The sequence below is a fragment of the Anomaloglossus baeobatrachus genome, chromosome 2 (assembly GCF_048569485.1).
Source record: "Anomaloglossus baeobatrachus isolate aAnoBae1 chromosome 2, aAnoBae1.hap1, whole genome shotgun sequence".
In the NCBI taxonomy this organism is placed as follows: Eukaryota; Metazoa; Chordata; class Amphibia; order Anura; family Aromobatidae; genus Anomaloglossus; species Anomaloglossus baeobatrachus.
In genome coordinates this window covers 41,173,261-41,190,499 of record NC_134354.1, presented here as the reverse complement: position 1 = coordinate 41,190,499, position 17,239 = coordinate 41,173,261, and the positions used below count along the sequence as shown (strand labels likewise).

The 17,239-nt window shown below is 43.8% G+C and overlaps 1 protein-coding gene across 1 annotated transcript; it reads right to left on the bottom strand.

The window, feature by feature from the left end:
* Window positions 1-331: 331 nt before the first annotated feature.
* On the bottom strand, window positions 332-8,982 carry LOC142286213 (protein kinase C delta type-like). Its single transcript, XM_075333334.1, has 10 exons — window positions 8,916-8,982; window positions 8,382-8,470; window positions 8,067-8,237; window positions 7,212-7,303; window positions 1,702-1,764; window positions 1,408-1,546; window positions 1,108-1,296; window positions 875-1,003; window positions 594-781; window positions 332-398 (listed from the first exon to the last, which is right to left on the bottom strand). Exons 1-10 carry the CDS (start codon window positions 8,980-8,982, stop codon window positions 332-334), a joined length of 1,194 nt encoding a protein of 397 aa, XP_075189449.1.
* Window positions 8,983-17,239: the final 8,257 nt, after the last annotated feature.

Below are 17,239 nucleotides of genomic sequence, written 5' to 3'. Positions count from 1 at the left end.
TGTGTTTATCCATCGGCACTCAGGAGAGGAAAAACCCCCTGTGGGGGAAACCTCTAGGGAACCATGGCCTAAGGATAAGTGCCCTTCCCTGGGTGCACGAGGCAACATGTCATCCAGAAATGCTGGTCCGCGGTCATATTAGTGACTCCTGGTAGGATTTTCATGGTCTCCAGCTTCTTCTTGTATTCAGACACTGCAGATGCAGCAATAACCCCTATCCCTGATTATGGCAGGGCAGAGGAGTGGATATGGCTGCACTGCAGGTCACGGCCCTCAGGACACTCCTAGTGCTGATGGAATAGGAACAGGTGAACAGCGGTTCTCAGGCTGTTCACTTCCAGGGTTTTATCCTCCTCCAGATCCTGTGGAAGGCGTCCTTCACAATACTGCCAAATGTCCTGTCGGGAGAGATAATAGGTTAGAAAGAATCCTTATGTTGCAATAAGACACATGAATTGGGACTGTCCTAAAGGGATAACGTGTAAGCCGCAGTCAGTAAGAGGCTTCCACACTACACTCTGCTGACAGATTCATAGGATAAGAAATGAGCCTCAAAAAGTCCCCCTATCCCCGTCCCATTTACACTGACTCACCTCCGATGGGGTTTTACAGGCCTTCGATTAGATATTATAGGTTTTGGTATTGATTCTATGACCTTCCATCCTTCATTGGCAAATGTGAATCCACAGAACAGGTTTTGACCTGTTTCGTCTATTGGTGTATTGTTAGCTTCAGTAAAGCACAGGACGTCTTTCATTGTATCAGATGTCATCACTGGTGGCTGCGGAAAGAAGATACAAGAGTGAGAGCGTTCATAAAGAAGAAACAACAGAAATGTACTACTGCCACCATCTTCTCTGGGTCATTTACTTACAGGGGGTAGCTGGAATGAAGGGCACGCTGTGGCTTCCTCTATATCTGTCCAGTTGATCTCCATAAAGAATGGATGATCTCTGATGTTCTCCACAAATTTCTGCCGACTTTCTGCTGACTTATCCAAGAGCTGGGAACATATAATGAAGATGATTATTGAGTCTCCAGTTATCCTCCATTGTGTATTTCATTACATATATTCGCTGTATTACTGAGATGTGTCTTTATACTCACCCCGTTAATGATGGCTTTGAGTTGGGGGTCCATTTCATTTGGGAAGACAGGATCATCATTGATTATTGCTTCAAGGGCCCTACAAATTTCCCCTCGATAGAATGGATGTCTGCCAGTAGCCATCACGTATATCACCAGACCAGCAGAGAACCAGTCCACTGCCGTGTTGTATGGCTTGTTTTGAAGAATCTGTAAAGACATGAAAAAGATAATAAGAACATTGTCCAACCAGCAGAAGACATGAAGATGTCCAGCCTTGTATATCAGTGATCCCTCAGGGACATGTAGATGATTCCTCACCTCAGGAGCCATGTATAAACGAGTCCCGGCCCAACCTGAAGTCTTTGTATCGCCAAAGATGTTCATCACTGCAAGACCGAAATCAGCGATCTTCAAGTGACCGGTGCTGTCCAGTAAAATGTTGTCCGGTTTTATGTCTCTGGAAAGAGTTTAAAAAATATCATATTGCAATTATTATATTAGCTGGGCTGATAACGTTTTAGGGCCTGAGATATCAAGTGTCTACAGGGGATATTAGGATGAGGGTATAAGAGTATATATACAAGGTCTACAGAAAAGACGTACTGCACCTACCTGTGTATGATGCCTCTGGAGTGGAGAAACTGCAGCCCACAGATCAGCTCAGCAGCAAGAAATCTAATGAGAAATAAAACAACAGAAAATGATCAACATCCATCATTTCATGAAACTAAACTGAGGCGAATAATGACGTAAAGCCATTTGAGCCTGACAACCATCATCTTCATGTAAAGACAGCCTGGACTGGTTGCCCCGAAAGGGCTCAAGGGACGGCAACATAACTAAGGAGGAAAAATATACCTCATAACCATGACTATACAAATTGAGGTCACGGAAGCCCACAATGGGGTCTAACTGTGCCTAGCACTTACTCTATAGCAGGGGTGGGGAACGTCCCCGTGGCGACTGTGTATGCGGCCCCCGGGCACATTCCGGGGGAGAGCTGTGCTGTGGCGGCAGCCACGCTTTTCCCGGCTGCTGGCCCTTTAAATCCCACTGCCTGATGATCTGAGAGTAGATGCTAGAATGTATGGGCTCTATCCAGATCCTGACTTCCAGGACCTGACTGCAGCCCATACATTCTAGGTTTAACCATGACCTGTGCTAGTGTGCTCTGGTGGGCGGGGTAAGCAGCACGCTGCGATAAAGTCACAGAAGAGCTACAGCAGATTTACCAGCCTCCCGGACCTGTGTTGTGCTGTGTGTGTGACTCCTCCCCCACCCCAGTACTATGAGTGCTCAACCCATCGCTGCCCCCCCGCTCAGTGCGGTGTACCCCCTAGTGCAGTGTGTACCCCCTTTGCAGTGTGTACCCCCTAATGCTGTGTGTACCCCCCTGTGCTGTGCACCCCCTAGTACAGTGTGTACCCCCTAATGCTGTGTGTACCTCCAGTGCTGTGTACTTCCTAGTACAGTTTGTACCCCCTAATGCTGTGTGTACCCCCAGTGCTGTGTACCCCCTAGTACAGTGTGTACCACCTAATGCTGTGTACCCCCAGTACTGTGTACCCCCTAGTACAGTGTGTACCCCCAGTGCTGTGTACCCCCTAGTACACTGTGTACCGCCTCAGTGCTGTGTAACCTCTTCACTGCTGTCCATGCCCCCCTAGTGCTGTCTGTACCCCCTGGGTGATGTCTATGCTCCCCCAGTGCTGTATAACATGCTATGAAAAAAAAGACATGGATCGCACATCCCACAAAAATACAATGATCATCGTATTTTTGTGGAATGTGCGATCCATGTCTTTTTCTTTATAGCATGTCCCCCAGTGCTGTCCGCACCACCTAATGCTGTCCATGCTGCCACCAGTGCTGTCCATTCCACGGTCAGTGCTGTCTGTGCCCCCTTATGCTGTCCGTGCTCCCCAGTGCTGTGTGCTACCCCTCAGTACTGTGTACCCTCTAGTGCTCTGTACTCTCCACTGCTGTCTATGCCCCCCAGTCCGTGCCCTCCTGGTGATGTCTATGCTCCCTCAGTCCTGTCTGTGTCTCCCTAGTAATGCCACCTTGTGCTGTCCATTCTGCTCCCTATTGCTGTCCGTGCTGCTCCCTATTGCTGTCCGTGCTGCCTCCTAGTGCAGTCCGTGCTGCCTCCTAGTGCAGTTCGTGCTGCCTCCTAGTGCAGTTCGTGCTGCCTCCGAGTGCAGTTTGTTGTGCCACCTAGTGCTGTCTGTGCTGCCACCTAGTGCTGTCTGTGCTGCTACCTAGTGCTGTCTGTGCTGCCAGCTAGTGCTGTCTGTTCTGCCATCTAGTGCTGTCCGTGATGCCACCTAATGTTGTCATTGTCCCCAGTCATGTCTGTGCCATCGCCAGGGCTGTCCATGCCCCCCTAGTGATGTATATGCCCCAGCCCCTCCTGTGAGGTATACGCCTCAGCCCCTCCTGTGACATATATCCCCAGCCTCTCCTGTGATGTGTACTCCCAATGTCTCCTGTAATTTATGGGCCCCAGCGTCTCCTGTGATGTCTATGCCCCCAGCATCTCCATATCGAGACAAATCTGGAAAAGCAGCTGTGAGAAACAAGATGATCAATATCACCGAACATCACAGCCGCACCAAAGAAGAAGCTCCAGCCACCACACTAGGGGTGAGTTAATTAATCATTTGACCAAATATACCAGGGTACTTTTCAAGTTGATAATTTTGTTTCCAAAGGTTAGTAGGAAATTCCAAATGGCCCCCGGCAGTAAAAAGGTTCCCCACCCCTGCTCTATAGCATATACCTAAAACAGGAGGACCAAAGTACTTAATTGTGCAAAGAATAACAAAGTTTATTGATGTACAAAAATACAAGACACATAAAAGAAAAAAATTGCCGTAATATAAAACCATTAAAAACACCTTAAATATGGGTAAAATAACCCTTGAAATGGGACAGAGAGATGGTTAAATAGCCATAGGGTATGAATAGTCTAATGCGGGCGTCACACGGGACGAGATATCGGGCGATATTTCGGCGGGGTCACGTCGTAAGTGATGCACTTCCAGCATCGTTTGATATATCGTAGCGTGTGACAGCTACGAGCGACTGTTAACGAGGAAAAATACTCACCTTATCGTTGCTCGTTGACATGTCGTTCAGTTTCAAAAAGTCGTTTATTCTTCTCTGCGCCTCTTGTTCATCGTTCCCGAGGCAGCACACATCGCTCCGTGTGACACTCCGGGAACGATGAACACAGCTTATCTGCGTCCGGCAATGCGGAAGGAAGGAGGTGGGCGGGATGTTTACGTCCCGCTCATCTCCACCCCTCCGCTTCTATTGGCCGGCCGCTGTGTGACGTCGCTGTAACGCTGAACGTCCCTCCCACTTCAGAAAGTGGATGTTCGCCGCCCACAGCGAGGTCGTCCGGCAGATAAGTACGTGTGACGGGGGTTAACAACTAATTGCCCGTGGCACACAAACGACGAGGGCGAGTGTGATTGCTTATGCGATCGCACGACATATCACCCCGTGTGACGCCTGCATAAGCCAATGAAGGATGTATCCTATAGGCTGTATCATGCATAAGTATATCATGTATAAACATTAGCCAATGATGGATGTATCCTGTAGGCTTATATCATGCATGAGGACATCAAAGAAGTCATGAATTGTTGTATTATGCCAAAAATCACAATTGTGCAAAAACCCAACAGGCTATAATGGATATTTCATGGAAATATAAACTGATATAGTCAATAAAATACAAATGTGACAATAACAATAGTCACTGAAACAATAGTCACTGGTATGGGGGCTTATCTTTATGGGGATCCCCCTTTTCCTGGGACATGTAGTGCTTTTACATAAAGCACTGCCTGGCTTTCAGTGACTATTGTTATTGTCACATTTGTATTTTACTGACTATATCAGTTTATATTTCCAGGAAATATCCATTATAGCCTATTGGGTTTTTGCACATGATATAATCCATCATTGGTAAATGTTAATACATGATATACTTATGCATGATACAGCCGATAGGATACATCCTTCATTGGCTTAGGCTATTCATATCCTATGACTATTTAGCCATCTCTCTGTCCCATTTCAACGGTTATTTTCCCCATATTTATGGTGTTTTTAATGGTTATATATTATGGCCATTTTTTTTCTGTTGTGTGTCTTGTATTTTTGTGCATCAATAAACTTTGTTATTCTTTGCATAACTAAAGAGGGATGCTAGGCCTCAGGGATAGCAAGGGGTTAAGGTGTAGTGCATTTTGTGCGGGGAAAATTGTGAGGTGGAGTTATAGGGGTTGTGGGGCAATGGGATTGGTCAGGGGGAGGTCTGTTGTAGTGTAGATGTATAGGGCAGGTCTGTGGGGTGGGTGGTCATTCGGTACCTGCAGGCATCTGGAATCGTCCTTAGACAGATTTGCTGGGGGGCATTTTTGTCTGGGAATGTGTTCACGGTAGCAATCGTGTCCGCCTCCCTGGCGGTGGAACTTTAGGATCGGGGAGCGGGTGGTAGGTTGGCCAGAGGCCATGATATAATTGCAGTTTGTGGATACAAGCGGCGTTGTGTATAGGGTCTGGTGTTGCTTTCAGCGGTTGAAGGCCGAGTTTCAGGGAAGTGGTTGGCGTTGGGCACTTGGTTGGTGCAGGGTTTGTCGGAAGGTCCAGGGTTATGGTGTCACTGGGTCTGGTGTAGTGAGGGGTGCGTCCGGATTCCTTTAGGACTTCAGGACAAATTAGGGTTGCCTTCCTTTCAGTTAGGGGGTGTCGTTGGATCTGCATTATAGTGGCAGAATGGGTGAGAATTTCGTGTCTCATCTTTGGAGTGGGGCAGCGGTAGTGGCTGCTGGTCTGGGGGGCTCTTAAGGTGCGTACAATTGGTTGGGTTCAATTGGCTAGTTATGTATGGTATGGCAAACTTTATGTGGCATATGGGTCGTTTGGTTTGTACCCCGAAGTCGGAGGTGTGTCCTGTTACTTTATGTATTTCGAACTTCCCCTTTTGGGGTGGGGGCGTTTTAGCACGTTGGTAAAATTAAATAATTCCCTTCAGGCCGGTGCTTGGCTTGATGGATAGCAGTTCAATGTCGCCAGGGAGGAGGGGAAACTTTAGTGTATGGTAATGGCCTTGAAGTGGGTATTTGAGGACTGGTGCTATCACGTAGGTTGGATGGACCACCGGATGTTTTGGTACTGCACATGGGTGAGATGTTCTTGGACCAAGGTGTCCAGGGACTTGATCCATGACATCAAGCTTGTCTGTCTTGGGCCCTTGTCTTCCCGCCCGGGTATTGTGCTCGTGTGGTCGAATATAGTGGCTCACTTGTTCTGGAGGTATGCACAGTTGGGTGACAGGGCACGTTTTTTAAAAAACTACCACAGGATTTTTGATGGTGCGGTGCATATGGGCGGAGCAGTGATGCGGCACTGGGTTTTGGAGTCTCTATCTGGTGAGTTGTGAGGTTCAATGGAGTTCATTTGAGCCCATTTGGTATTGCCATTGAGATATTGGCGTACTTGGGGGGCCATAGTGAAGGCCCTGGTTGATCTTTGGTGGCGGGACTCCCACTTACAAGGTATCATACAAGCTCGCTGTGGCAAAAAGGAGGGGGTATTTGAAGTCGGTGGATTGCACAAAAAGCGGAGGGTAACCCAGTGCAGGAACGGGTTAACCCTGGTGGTGCATTGGTATACTTGGTTAAGTGGGTCCCTGTTGTGCTGAGTCTCAGCAGAATATGTTAATTTGGGTCCCTGCTTGGCTGGGTTCCAGCGGGACATTGGTTGGGCCACACAAGGCTGGATGTCCTTGAACCGGTGTAGTGCGGCTGAGAGCACGTGGTGGAGCTGGTGTTACAATCATGTACAACCGGACTCTTCACTTACCCCCCCCCTCCTTTGCTGGTGGTTTTATGGAGTTATTGCTATGTTTATGGATGATATGTTACTGATTGTTTGTTGTTAATAAACCGGGCTGTTGTGGCCTTTTACATCCAATATCACACAGTCTTTGTGTCTTACTTTAGTTTACGAAATTGGAAAAGGTGTTCTTTTGGGCTAGGGTTAGTATAGCAATGCAAAGCCGTCAGTTAGTCTTTCCTAAGTCATATATCCATGTTCTGTCTTACCTGGTGGCTGAAATGGGAAATGGGCCATTGGTTGACATGATGTCTATAAGGTCTCCTCTGCTGAGATATTCCATGACGTAGAATAAGTAGTCCTGTGATAAAGCAGGGGAGATAATAGGTGTTACTGGTATAGTCTAGATATGGGGCACTGGTGGTAATGTTACAATACATGTAATACTATGGTAATGTCCTAGAAGAACATTGCATGGCCATATGGACAGGCATTCATAGAATATATAGAAGGCTCAGAGCTGTTAGATTGTGAGCCTTTTACATAGCTACATAGGTTGAAAAAAAGACCTTGGTTCATGTAGTTCAAACTTCCTCCAACAATTATACATTTTGTAACTAAATCATTTATAACCGACAATGTTGTGTGCACTAAGGAAATCATCGAGTCCAGATATAAAAGTTGTGATAGTGTCAGCCATTGCTACCTCTTGTGGTTGGGCATTGCAGTGTGAATGCTCTAACTGTAAAGAACCCTTTCCTATTTAGCTGCCGTAATTACCTTTCTTCCACTCACAGAGAGTGCCCCCTAGTCCTTAGTAATGTCTTTGGAAGGAATAAGTCATGTTCCAGTCTTTTGTATTCATACATATAAATGAGATCTCCTGTGAGAAGTCTTATTTTAAAAGCTAAACAAATCCAACTTTTCCACCTCTCATCATATGGGAGTTGTCCATTCCTTGCAATAATCTAGTTGCTGCCTTTGAATAGACTCTAACTTCTGAACATCATTTTTAAAATGTGGAGCCCAAAAGTGAATCCCATATTCCAGATGTGGCCTTACAAGTGATATATATAGGGGTAACTATAGAGGGGTAAGTATAGGAGTACTTATGGAGGGATTACCTGGGACTGGAAGGTGGCAAAAGCCCGAGTAATGAATGGACTCTTCCTAGTCATCTCCAGGACCTGTCGTTCTATCAGGATCTCGTCTCTTGATATATTAAGTAGGAGCCTCTTCTTCACCATCTTCACTGCCACTTGTTGTTGGGAGGCCTTATGTGTGGCCAACATGACCTGGAGGATACAAAGCATTAGAACTGGAGGAAAGGCCCGTCCTGCCATGAGACGTGACAAGAAGATGTGAAGCAGTGATGTTCCTAGGGTCATATCATCCACATCACACATGAGGAAGACGTCACCACAATTCCTAATACTTACTTTACCAAATCCGCCCTCTCCAAGGATTTTATGGAAGGTGAAGCTCTCCAGTCCAGTCACAATGATGGGAGATTCAGCCGGGGTTGTCCCTGATGGAGAGAGGAGAAATAAGATGTATTATTCCTATATAATTCTAATGTGGCCTCCTATAGCAATTACAACATGAGGTAGAACAATATTAGAAGGTATCAAAGAGAAAAGGCACAAAAATCATAATAGGTGGGGTATTCTAAAGGTTCATAATCCCATGAATTACTATATTGGGGCTATTGGCTCTCGGGGTCTTATTTCTGTACTCACCTGACAGCTGTTCAGTGTCAGCTTTGGGGGACCCACTGGATCCATCATCAGCTTTGTCCCCCATCGCTTCTCCCCTTTTCCTCTTGCTCTCGATACTCTCCTGTATCGGGCTTCCAGGTCTTTTTGCAGCCTTGATAAGGCTTTGGTTGGTGCCATCTTTTTCATCCTCTGATGTTTCTATTTTCCTTTTTTTTGGCACCTCAATTATGCTTTCTCCCTTTCTCTTCCTCAAACTCTCCATATTCAGCTCAGGTTCAGCTTTGGGGGAGACGCTGGATTTATCATCAGCTTTGTCCCCCATCGCTTGTCCCCTTTTCCTCTTGCTCTCGATACTCTCCTGTATCGGGCTTCCAGGTCTCTTTGGAGCCTTGATAAGGCTTTGGTTGGTGCCATCTTTATCACCCTCTGATGTTTCTATTTTCCTTTTTTTTGGCACCTCATCTCTGCTCTCTCTCTTTCTCTTCCTTAAACTCTCCATATTCAGCTCCATAGATGAAATTCTGGGCTGAGGAAGGTCCTGTCCACTCTGGAGCGCTCTCGGATGGCTCCTGGAACTACTCCTCTAACAGGCCTTCTATTATTCGGTATTATATTTTATATAACACTAAAATTTGCTAAGCGCAAGTAAAAATCGCCTTCACACACTAAGTGATGAAAACAACTGGACGATATTCAGGCTGCAGCGACATTCTGCTGACTGTTCTATGACATCACAAAGGGATCACATTCTATAGGTCACATGACATCACAAAGGGACCAAAGTCAAAGGTCAAGTGACATCACCGAGAGACCAGTGATATCGTCTGTCACTACAGGTGAACTTGCAGTAGAATATCTGTGTCTGCCTCCAGCTTTCCCTCTTTCCATAGAAGTATATGAGCACCAACTGTCATCTCCTAGTTCAGTAATGGCAAAATCTGTACACAATAGGACTCCAAGTCATCAAGGAGTTTTTGACAGAGTTTTGATGTTAAAATTCTTAAAATGTCACAAATGTTTTATGCAACTTTTAGTTCCACAAATGTTTTGTGTTTTTTCCAAGTAGGAGGAATGTGGACAGAGCTTGGGCAGAGCGGTGCATGCTCATGGCTGCCCGACAAATTCATCAGAACTTACGTGAAAAAAGTGGCAATTTTGTTTTTGCTAGAAATGTACTCCAGTCATTGACTGGAGTATATTCCTGGCAGCACACATAGCCGTCGTAAGGTACGGCAAATTCAATGAAAGGTGCACGCCTCTTATTGAATTTCCTGCATCTTGCTTCCGCGCTCTGTGGGCCACTGAGTGTAAATTATATCTGTGAATTGAGAGTGAAAGATCAGTCCACGAGGAGAAGGAAGCAGGTTTCTCTGAGATATATTACAGAGTTTCTTATCTTCACTTGTACTACTGATTTATGAAAAGAATAATAAATTAATAAATAAAATGATGGTGACTCCTTAAGAAATGACAGCTGTGCTGTGATCCCAGTTATTTCATAGTGATTTCCCATAGAGACCTATTACTTCTCTCTTCTGAGGGATGACAACAATTGAATGCAGCAGTGGCCGGCTCCCCATTCATACAGCTAATTTCACTGCAGATAGCCAAGGTCACTGGTGGGCACAGACCATCAAAGGGTCCTTGTCAAGAACAGTATATGGGACCTTTGCAACCCAATAATTCATCATAATCCACAATTACGCCTGCTTTGGAGGTCAAAATGGGCCCGTTACCTAGAGCTAGTATAGAGAAGAGCAACCAAGGTTATTAAAAGAATGGGTGGAATGCAATACCAAGATGTGTTATTAAAGTTGGGGTTATTTAGTTTGGAAAAATGAAAGCTTAGGGGCCATCTTATTACAATGTACAAATATATGAGGAGACAATACTGAGCTCTCTAATGATCTTTTTACACCTAGGCCTGGGGGGCATCCACTACAGTTATATGAAAGGATATTAATTCATAATCAGGGACACAGATTCTTTACTGTAAGAGCAGTGAGACTATGGAACTCTGCCACATAATGTTGTAATGGTTGATTCATTACTAAAATTTAAGAGAGGCCTGGATGCCTTTCTTAAAAAATATAATATTACTGGTTATGTCCACTTGATTCTGTGAATCTAGTCTGATTGACGTTTGTGGAGTCGGGAGGGAATCTTTTTTCCCTAATGTGGAGCTTACTATCTGGCGCATGGTTTTTTTTTTTGGTTTTTTTTTACCTTTCTCTGGATCAACAGGTTAGGTTTGATCATTTGTTAAACTCGATAGACTTAAGTCTACCTTCAACCTTAAAGGGGTATTCCCATCTTCAGAATCCTAGCCCAATATGTAGTAGGTGTAGTAATAATAATAATAATATTAGGAAATAGCTTTATGTAGAAATTGTCACGGACGTCTTTTGTTGTTTGGAGACTTGTGACAGGTTTGGGCCTGGAACCAAAACAGACTAGAGGACACCATCCCAGGAATCAATTATGGTGATCTCCAGTAGTACCAAAGAGACTAGGTAAATAATGGAAGAAAGAAAAGTGTACTACAAAAATGGGATCACCACATAAAGATAGAAATACAAAGTACATCTTTATTAGAGCGAAAAAAACTCATCAAATGAACAAACATTAAAAACATTTAAATATTATATGAGTATACCAAAAGTCTAAATGATACAAGTGCATCTCAATAAATTAGAATATCATCAAAACATTAATTTATTTCAGTAATTCAATTCAAAAAGAGAAACACATATATTATATAGAGTCATTACACACAGAGAGATCTATTCCTATATATTACAGTCAGGGCCAGAAATATTTGGACAGTGACACAAGTTTTGTTATTTTAGCTGTTTACAAAAACATGTTCAGAAATACAATTATATATATAATATGGGCTGAAAGTGCACACTCCCAGCTGCAATATGAGACTTTTCACATCCAAATCGGAGAAAGGGTTTAGGAATCATAGCTCTGTAATGCATAGCCTCCTCTTTTTAAAGGGACCAAAAGTAATTGGACAAGGGACTCTAAGGGCTGCAATTAACTCTGAAGGCGTCTCCCTCGTTAACCTGTAATCAATGAAGTAGTTAAAAGGTCTGGGGTTGATTACAGGTGTGTGGTTTTGAATTTGGAAGCTGTTGCTGTGACCAGACAACATGCGGTCTAAGGAACTCTCAATTGAGGTGAAGCAGAACATCCTCAGGCTGAAAAAAAAGAAAAAATCCATCAGAGAGATAGCAGACATGCTTGGAGTAGCAAAATCAACAGTCGGGTACATTCTGAGAAAAAAGGAATTGACTGGTGAGCTTGGGAACTCAAAAAAGCCTGGGCATCCACGGATGACAACAGTGGTGGATGATCGCCGCATACTTTCTTTGGTGAAGAAGAACCCGTTCACAACATCAACTGAAGTCCAGAACACTCTCAGTGAAGTAGGTGTATCTGTCTCTAAGTCAACAGTAAAGAGAAGACTCCATGAAAGTAAATACAAAGGGTTCACATCTAGATGCAAACCATTCATCAATTCCAAAAATAGACAGGCCAGAGTTAAATTTGCTGAAAAACACCTCATGAAGCCAGCTCAGTTCTGGAAAAGTATTCTATGGACAGATGAGACAAAGATCAACCTGTACCAGAATGATGGGAAGAAAAAAGTTTGGAGAAGAAAGGGAACGGCACATGATCCAAGGCACACCACATCCTCTGTAAAACATGGTGGAGGCAACATGATGGCATGGGCATGCATGGCTTTCAATGGCACTGGGTCACTTGTGTTTATTGATGACATAACAGCAGACAAGAGTAGCCGGATGAATTCTGAAGTGTACCGGGATATACTTTCAGCCCAGATTCAGCCAAATGCCGCAAAGTTGATCGGACGGCGCTTCATAGTACAGATGGACAATGACCCCAAGCATACAGCCAAAGCTACCCAGGAGTTCATGAGTGCAAAAAAGTGGAACATTCTGCAATGGCCAAGTCAATCACCAGATCTTAACCCAATTGAGCATGCATTTCACTTGCTCAAATCCAGACTTAAGACGGAAAGACCCACAAACAAGCAAGACCTGAAGGCTGCGGCTGTAAAGGCCTGGCAAAGCATTAAGAAGGAGGAAACCCAGCGTTTGGTGATGTCCATGGGTTCCAGACTTAAGGCAGGGATTGCCTCCAAAGGATTCGCAACAAAATATTGAAAATAAAAATATTTTGTTTGGGACTGGTTTATTTGTCCAATTACTTTTGACCTCCTAAAATGTGGAGTGTTTGTAAAGAAATGTGTACAATTCCTACAATTTCTATCAGATATTTTTGTTCAAACCTTCAAATTAAACGTTACAATCTGCACTTGAATTCTGTTGTAGAGGTTTCATTTCAAATCCAATGTGGTGGCATGCAGAGCCCAACTCGCGAAATTTGTGTCACTGTCCAAATATTTCTGGACCTAACTGTATATAGAGTCATCACACACAGAGGGATTTATTCCTATATTTTATATAGAGTCATCACACACAGAGGGATCTATTCCTAAATATTATATAGACATTACACACCGAGGGATCTATTCCTATATATTATATAGTCATTACAGAGAAATCTATTCCTATATATTATATAGTTATTACACTTGGAGTGATCTATTGCAAGTGTTTATTTCTGTTAATGTTGATGATTATGGCTTACAGCCAATAAAAACTCAAAATTCATTATCTCAGAAAATTAGAATAATTACCACAAAACATCTGCAAACGGTTCCCAAGCGTTTAAAATGGTCCCTTAGTCTGGTTCAGTAGGCTACACAATCATTGGGAAGACTGCTGACTTGACAGATGTCCAGAAGGCAGTCATTGACACACTCTACAATGATGGTGTGCCTCAAATGTCATTGCTAAAGAAGCTGGCTGTACACAGAGTGCTGTATCCAAGCATATTAAAGGGAAGGTGTTGTTAAAAAAAAAAATTCAATAACTGAAAAATTGTAAAGTATGAAAAAATGTAATGTTTTAATGTTTTGTTGAAATATTATAATTTGTTTTTAATTGAGCAAAATATAATTATTTTTTTTAAAGTTTGATATTTTCCACTCTTAAACACTAGGGGGAGCAGCTGCTGAAATCCTACTGCACAACTAGGTCACATTACAACTGCAGTAAATGTGGGTGAAATCTGCTCTCTTGTGTGGGATGTCACCTCCCCCTCCCATTTCGGGTTTCCAAAGGGATAAGGAAGGATGAAGTTTAGGATCACAGTTCGGAGCCATATTGTTAGTGACCGCAAAGTGATCCTAATGTGTGTAAAGTGTCACTAAGGATAGCTGGCATAGTGCCCCATTGTATCCCGTGCCCAGGGCCGCCACTAGGAATTTCAGGGCCCCATACTGGCAAAATTTTCAGGCCCCCTTGGGACTCCGCCCAGGCTCCACCCCAGCTCCCCCTCTACCCCTCAAACCTCCTCCTAAAGTCTCACTGCCACTCTTGGAAAAACACACATTATATATATATATATATAAAGAAAAAAAATCAGATTCACCGGGCACTGCTTATCCTGCTGATCCGTCGCTATGCATGGATCATAACCAGACCACGGAGTGTACGGGTGCACCATCCAAGAGAGAAGTCCATATACTCAAATCCAATCTAGGGTAGAAGAGGCAGCAACACCGTATCTTCATTCGTGGTGTTTTTATTTTTATTTTTTAAGTTACATGTGGATCGGGTACAGCATAGGGGGGTGAGGGGAGGCAATAGTGGTAGGACGGCGGCTGGCCGTTTCGCACAATGTGTGCTTCGGGGGTCCTGTAGTGACTGCCATGGGAGGCCACACCTATAAAGGGAAACGTGGATTCCACGGCATTATGTGAATTAAAAACAGGTGTAAAAAGCACATTACCAGAAACATTCAACACAAAAAAAGGACTTGTTAAAATTATTCTCTATTTTTTATACTTTTTATATTGCAAATAACGTATGGCTATAAATTATCACCTTTTTAGTCTAGAAACATAGTGAGTTATAAGAAAACTGCTAGGTCATTTTTCTTGTCTAGACCTAGGAGGCCGAGAGCTTTTAGATCCATTATTATTCAAGATTCTTTTTGAAGCAGGAGTTTATGGGTATCTCCTCCTATTGAACGGAGTTTAACCCTTAATATACCTGCAAATTTTAAACAATCAGGGTTACTGTTATGACAGTCTCTGATTTGTTTTATTAAGCGGGGAGAGCCGACTCCTGAAGTGATAGATTTAAAATGCTCTCGGAATCTAACATATAGTGGTCTTATAGTTTTTCCGATGTAAAACTTATGGCGAGGGCAGAGGATCGCATACACAACGTATTTGGGTTTACAGGAGATAAAGTCGTTGATCCTGAAAATTGTTTTCCCGATTTCGATAGAATCTCCTAATAGGTGATGTACACACAAAGGGCAGTTGCCGCATTTGAAATTACCGTATAATCTATTTTTTTCCAACCAGGTTTTTGCTCTGATATTTTCAAAACTATTTTCTACCTGGAGGTCACTCAAATTCACACTCCTTATGTAGGAGACTATGGGGTCATTAGATGCTATGCTTGCTAAATCTTGATCTTTTTTAATAAGATGCCAGTTTTTTCTGATACTGGATTTGATCAGATCAAATAGGAGTGTGTATTTGAAATGAATGACACATCTTTTAATTTTTAAGGGATCTGATGTTGTACTAGTTTGCATTTTTTTATTTATTAGGTTTTTTTACATTGCTTTTTCATAAGCCTGCTTAATTATCACCGCAGGGTAACCCTGTTCACTTAGTCGCGTGTTGTGAATCTCAGTTATGCTTTTGCTGTTCCTGTAGTAGGGAAAGAAAAGGCGCAATAGGGTCTTACCTGGTATTTGGGTTTAAAGGGTAGAGAGAATGGATGCTCTCACCTGGTCAGGTTGTGCCAGTCACAACCCCTGTGCAGATGTATGGGAGTGCTAGGGTGGTTCAGCAGCGGCCCCATCAAGATGAGGTTACTGCATAAATCGGAAGATGAAAGACGTTTTTTTTTTGCCGCGCTATGAACCACAAAGCTGAAGATTTCTTAAAAATATTCTTTTATTGAACCATTCCAACGCGTTTCAAAGGCACAACCGCCTTCTTCTTCAGGGAAAAAAGAAACACCTTTCTTTTTTCCCTGAAGAAGAAGGCGGTTGTGCCTTTGAAACGCGTTGGAATGGTTCAATAAAAGAATATTTTTAAGAAATCTTCAGCTTTGTGGTTCATAGCGCGGCAAAAAAACCCGTCTTTCATCTTCCGATTTATGCTTTTGCTGTTGTGAGGCTCCTTCTTGTAGCCAGGAATGGTTTGGACAGAGACCAGGTGTGCTGGAGCAATGGGCGTTTACATTGCTAACTCTCTGCCTATTTAAACCTTGGCCTCCTGGCAGTCTGAGCCGGTTATCATTGTCCTGTAGCTCACCAGCCTTTTCCTCTTGCTCCAGACCACATCTACCCCAGATAGGTGCTTGGTTCTTTCTTATGTTGTTTTTGTTCTTTTGTTCTTATCTGGGTTGTCAATAATTGTGGGTATTGTCAGTTTATTTGCATGCGGAATCTTCCCTCTCTGTTGCTTTGCTGGGAAGCTCCCTGCAGTTATGTTTGGAGTTTTGCTCCTATAAGTCCATGTGTTTGTTGCTTCTTCAATTTGTAATTGTTCCTGTTTTCTGTTCATTAGTTTGACAAGAGCGCCTGATATAGGACGGATTGCAGATCGTGCGATCTGTGGATCTTTTTGTACTATCATCATCAACTATTTGGGTTTTTGTTGGGTTTTTCTCTGGCCACCATCAGCCCCTTTCCTATCCTTTCCTATTTAGTCAGTGGGGCCTCACGTTTGCTAATCCTATCATCCATCTGTGTATTGTATTTTCCTATATCACCATAGTCTTTGAATGTGGGGGGCTTGCTATACCTTTTGCGATCCGTTTCTGAGGCAGAGAGTTATTCATCCTTCCTTCCTTTAGGATAGCTAGTTCTCCGGCTGGGTTCGCGGTGCATAGGATGTTAGTTCACCCCTCAGCTACTTCTAGTGTTGATGGTTAGTATGGGGATGGCGGCCAGATTAGTTGCCAATGCTCTTGTCACCTTTTTTGCCAATGATCTATTGTGATCTTCCATGGTTCCGGATCATAACAGTCGCATTTTCAATTCACCTGCTTGTTCCTGCAGTTTTTTCAGACTAATAGTAATCTTTCTTAAGCCTGCTTTACACATTGCAATTAAGCATACGATATCGTATGCGATCGTACCCGCCCCCATTGTATGTGCGGCACGTTCAATTTGTTGAACGTGTCACACAAACGAATAGCCCCCCCATCACACGTACTTACCTGTCCATACGACCTCGATGTGGGCGGCGAACATCCACTTACTGGAGTGGGAGGGACATTCGGCATCACATCGACGTCACGCGGCAGCCAGCCAATAGAAGCGGAGGGGCGGAGATGAGCGGGACGTAAACATCCCGCCCACCTCCTTCCTTCCGCATTGCCGGCGGGAGCCGCAGGACGTAGGTAAGATCTGTTCTTCGTTCCCTGGGTGTCACACACTGCGATGTGTGC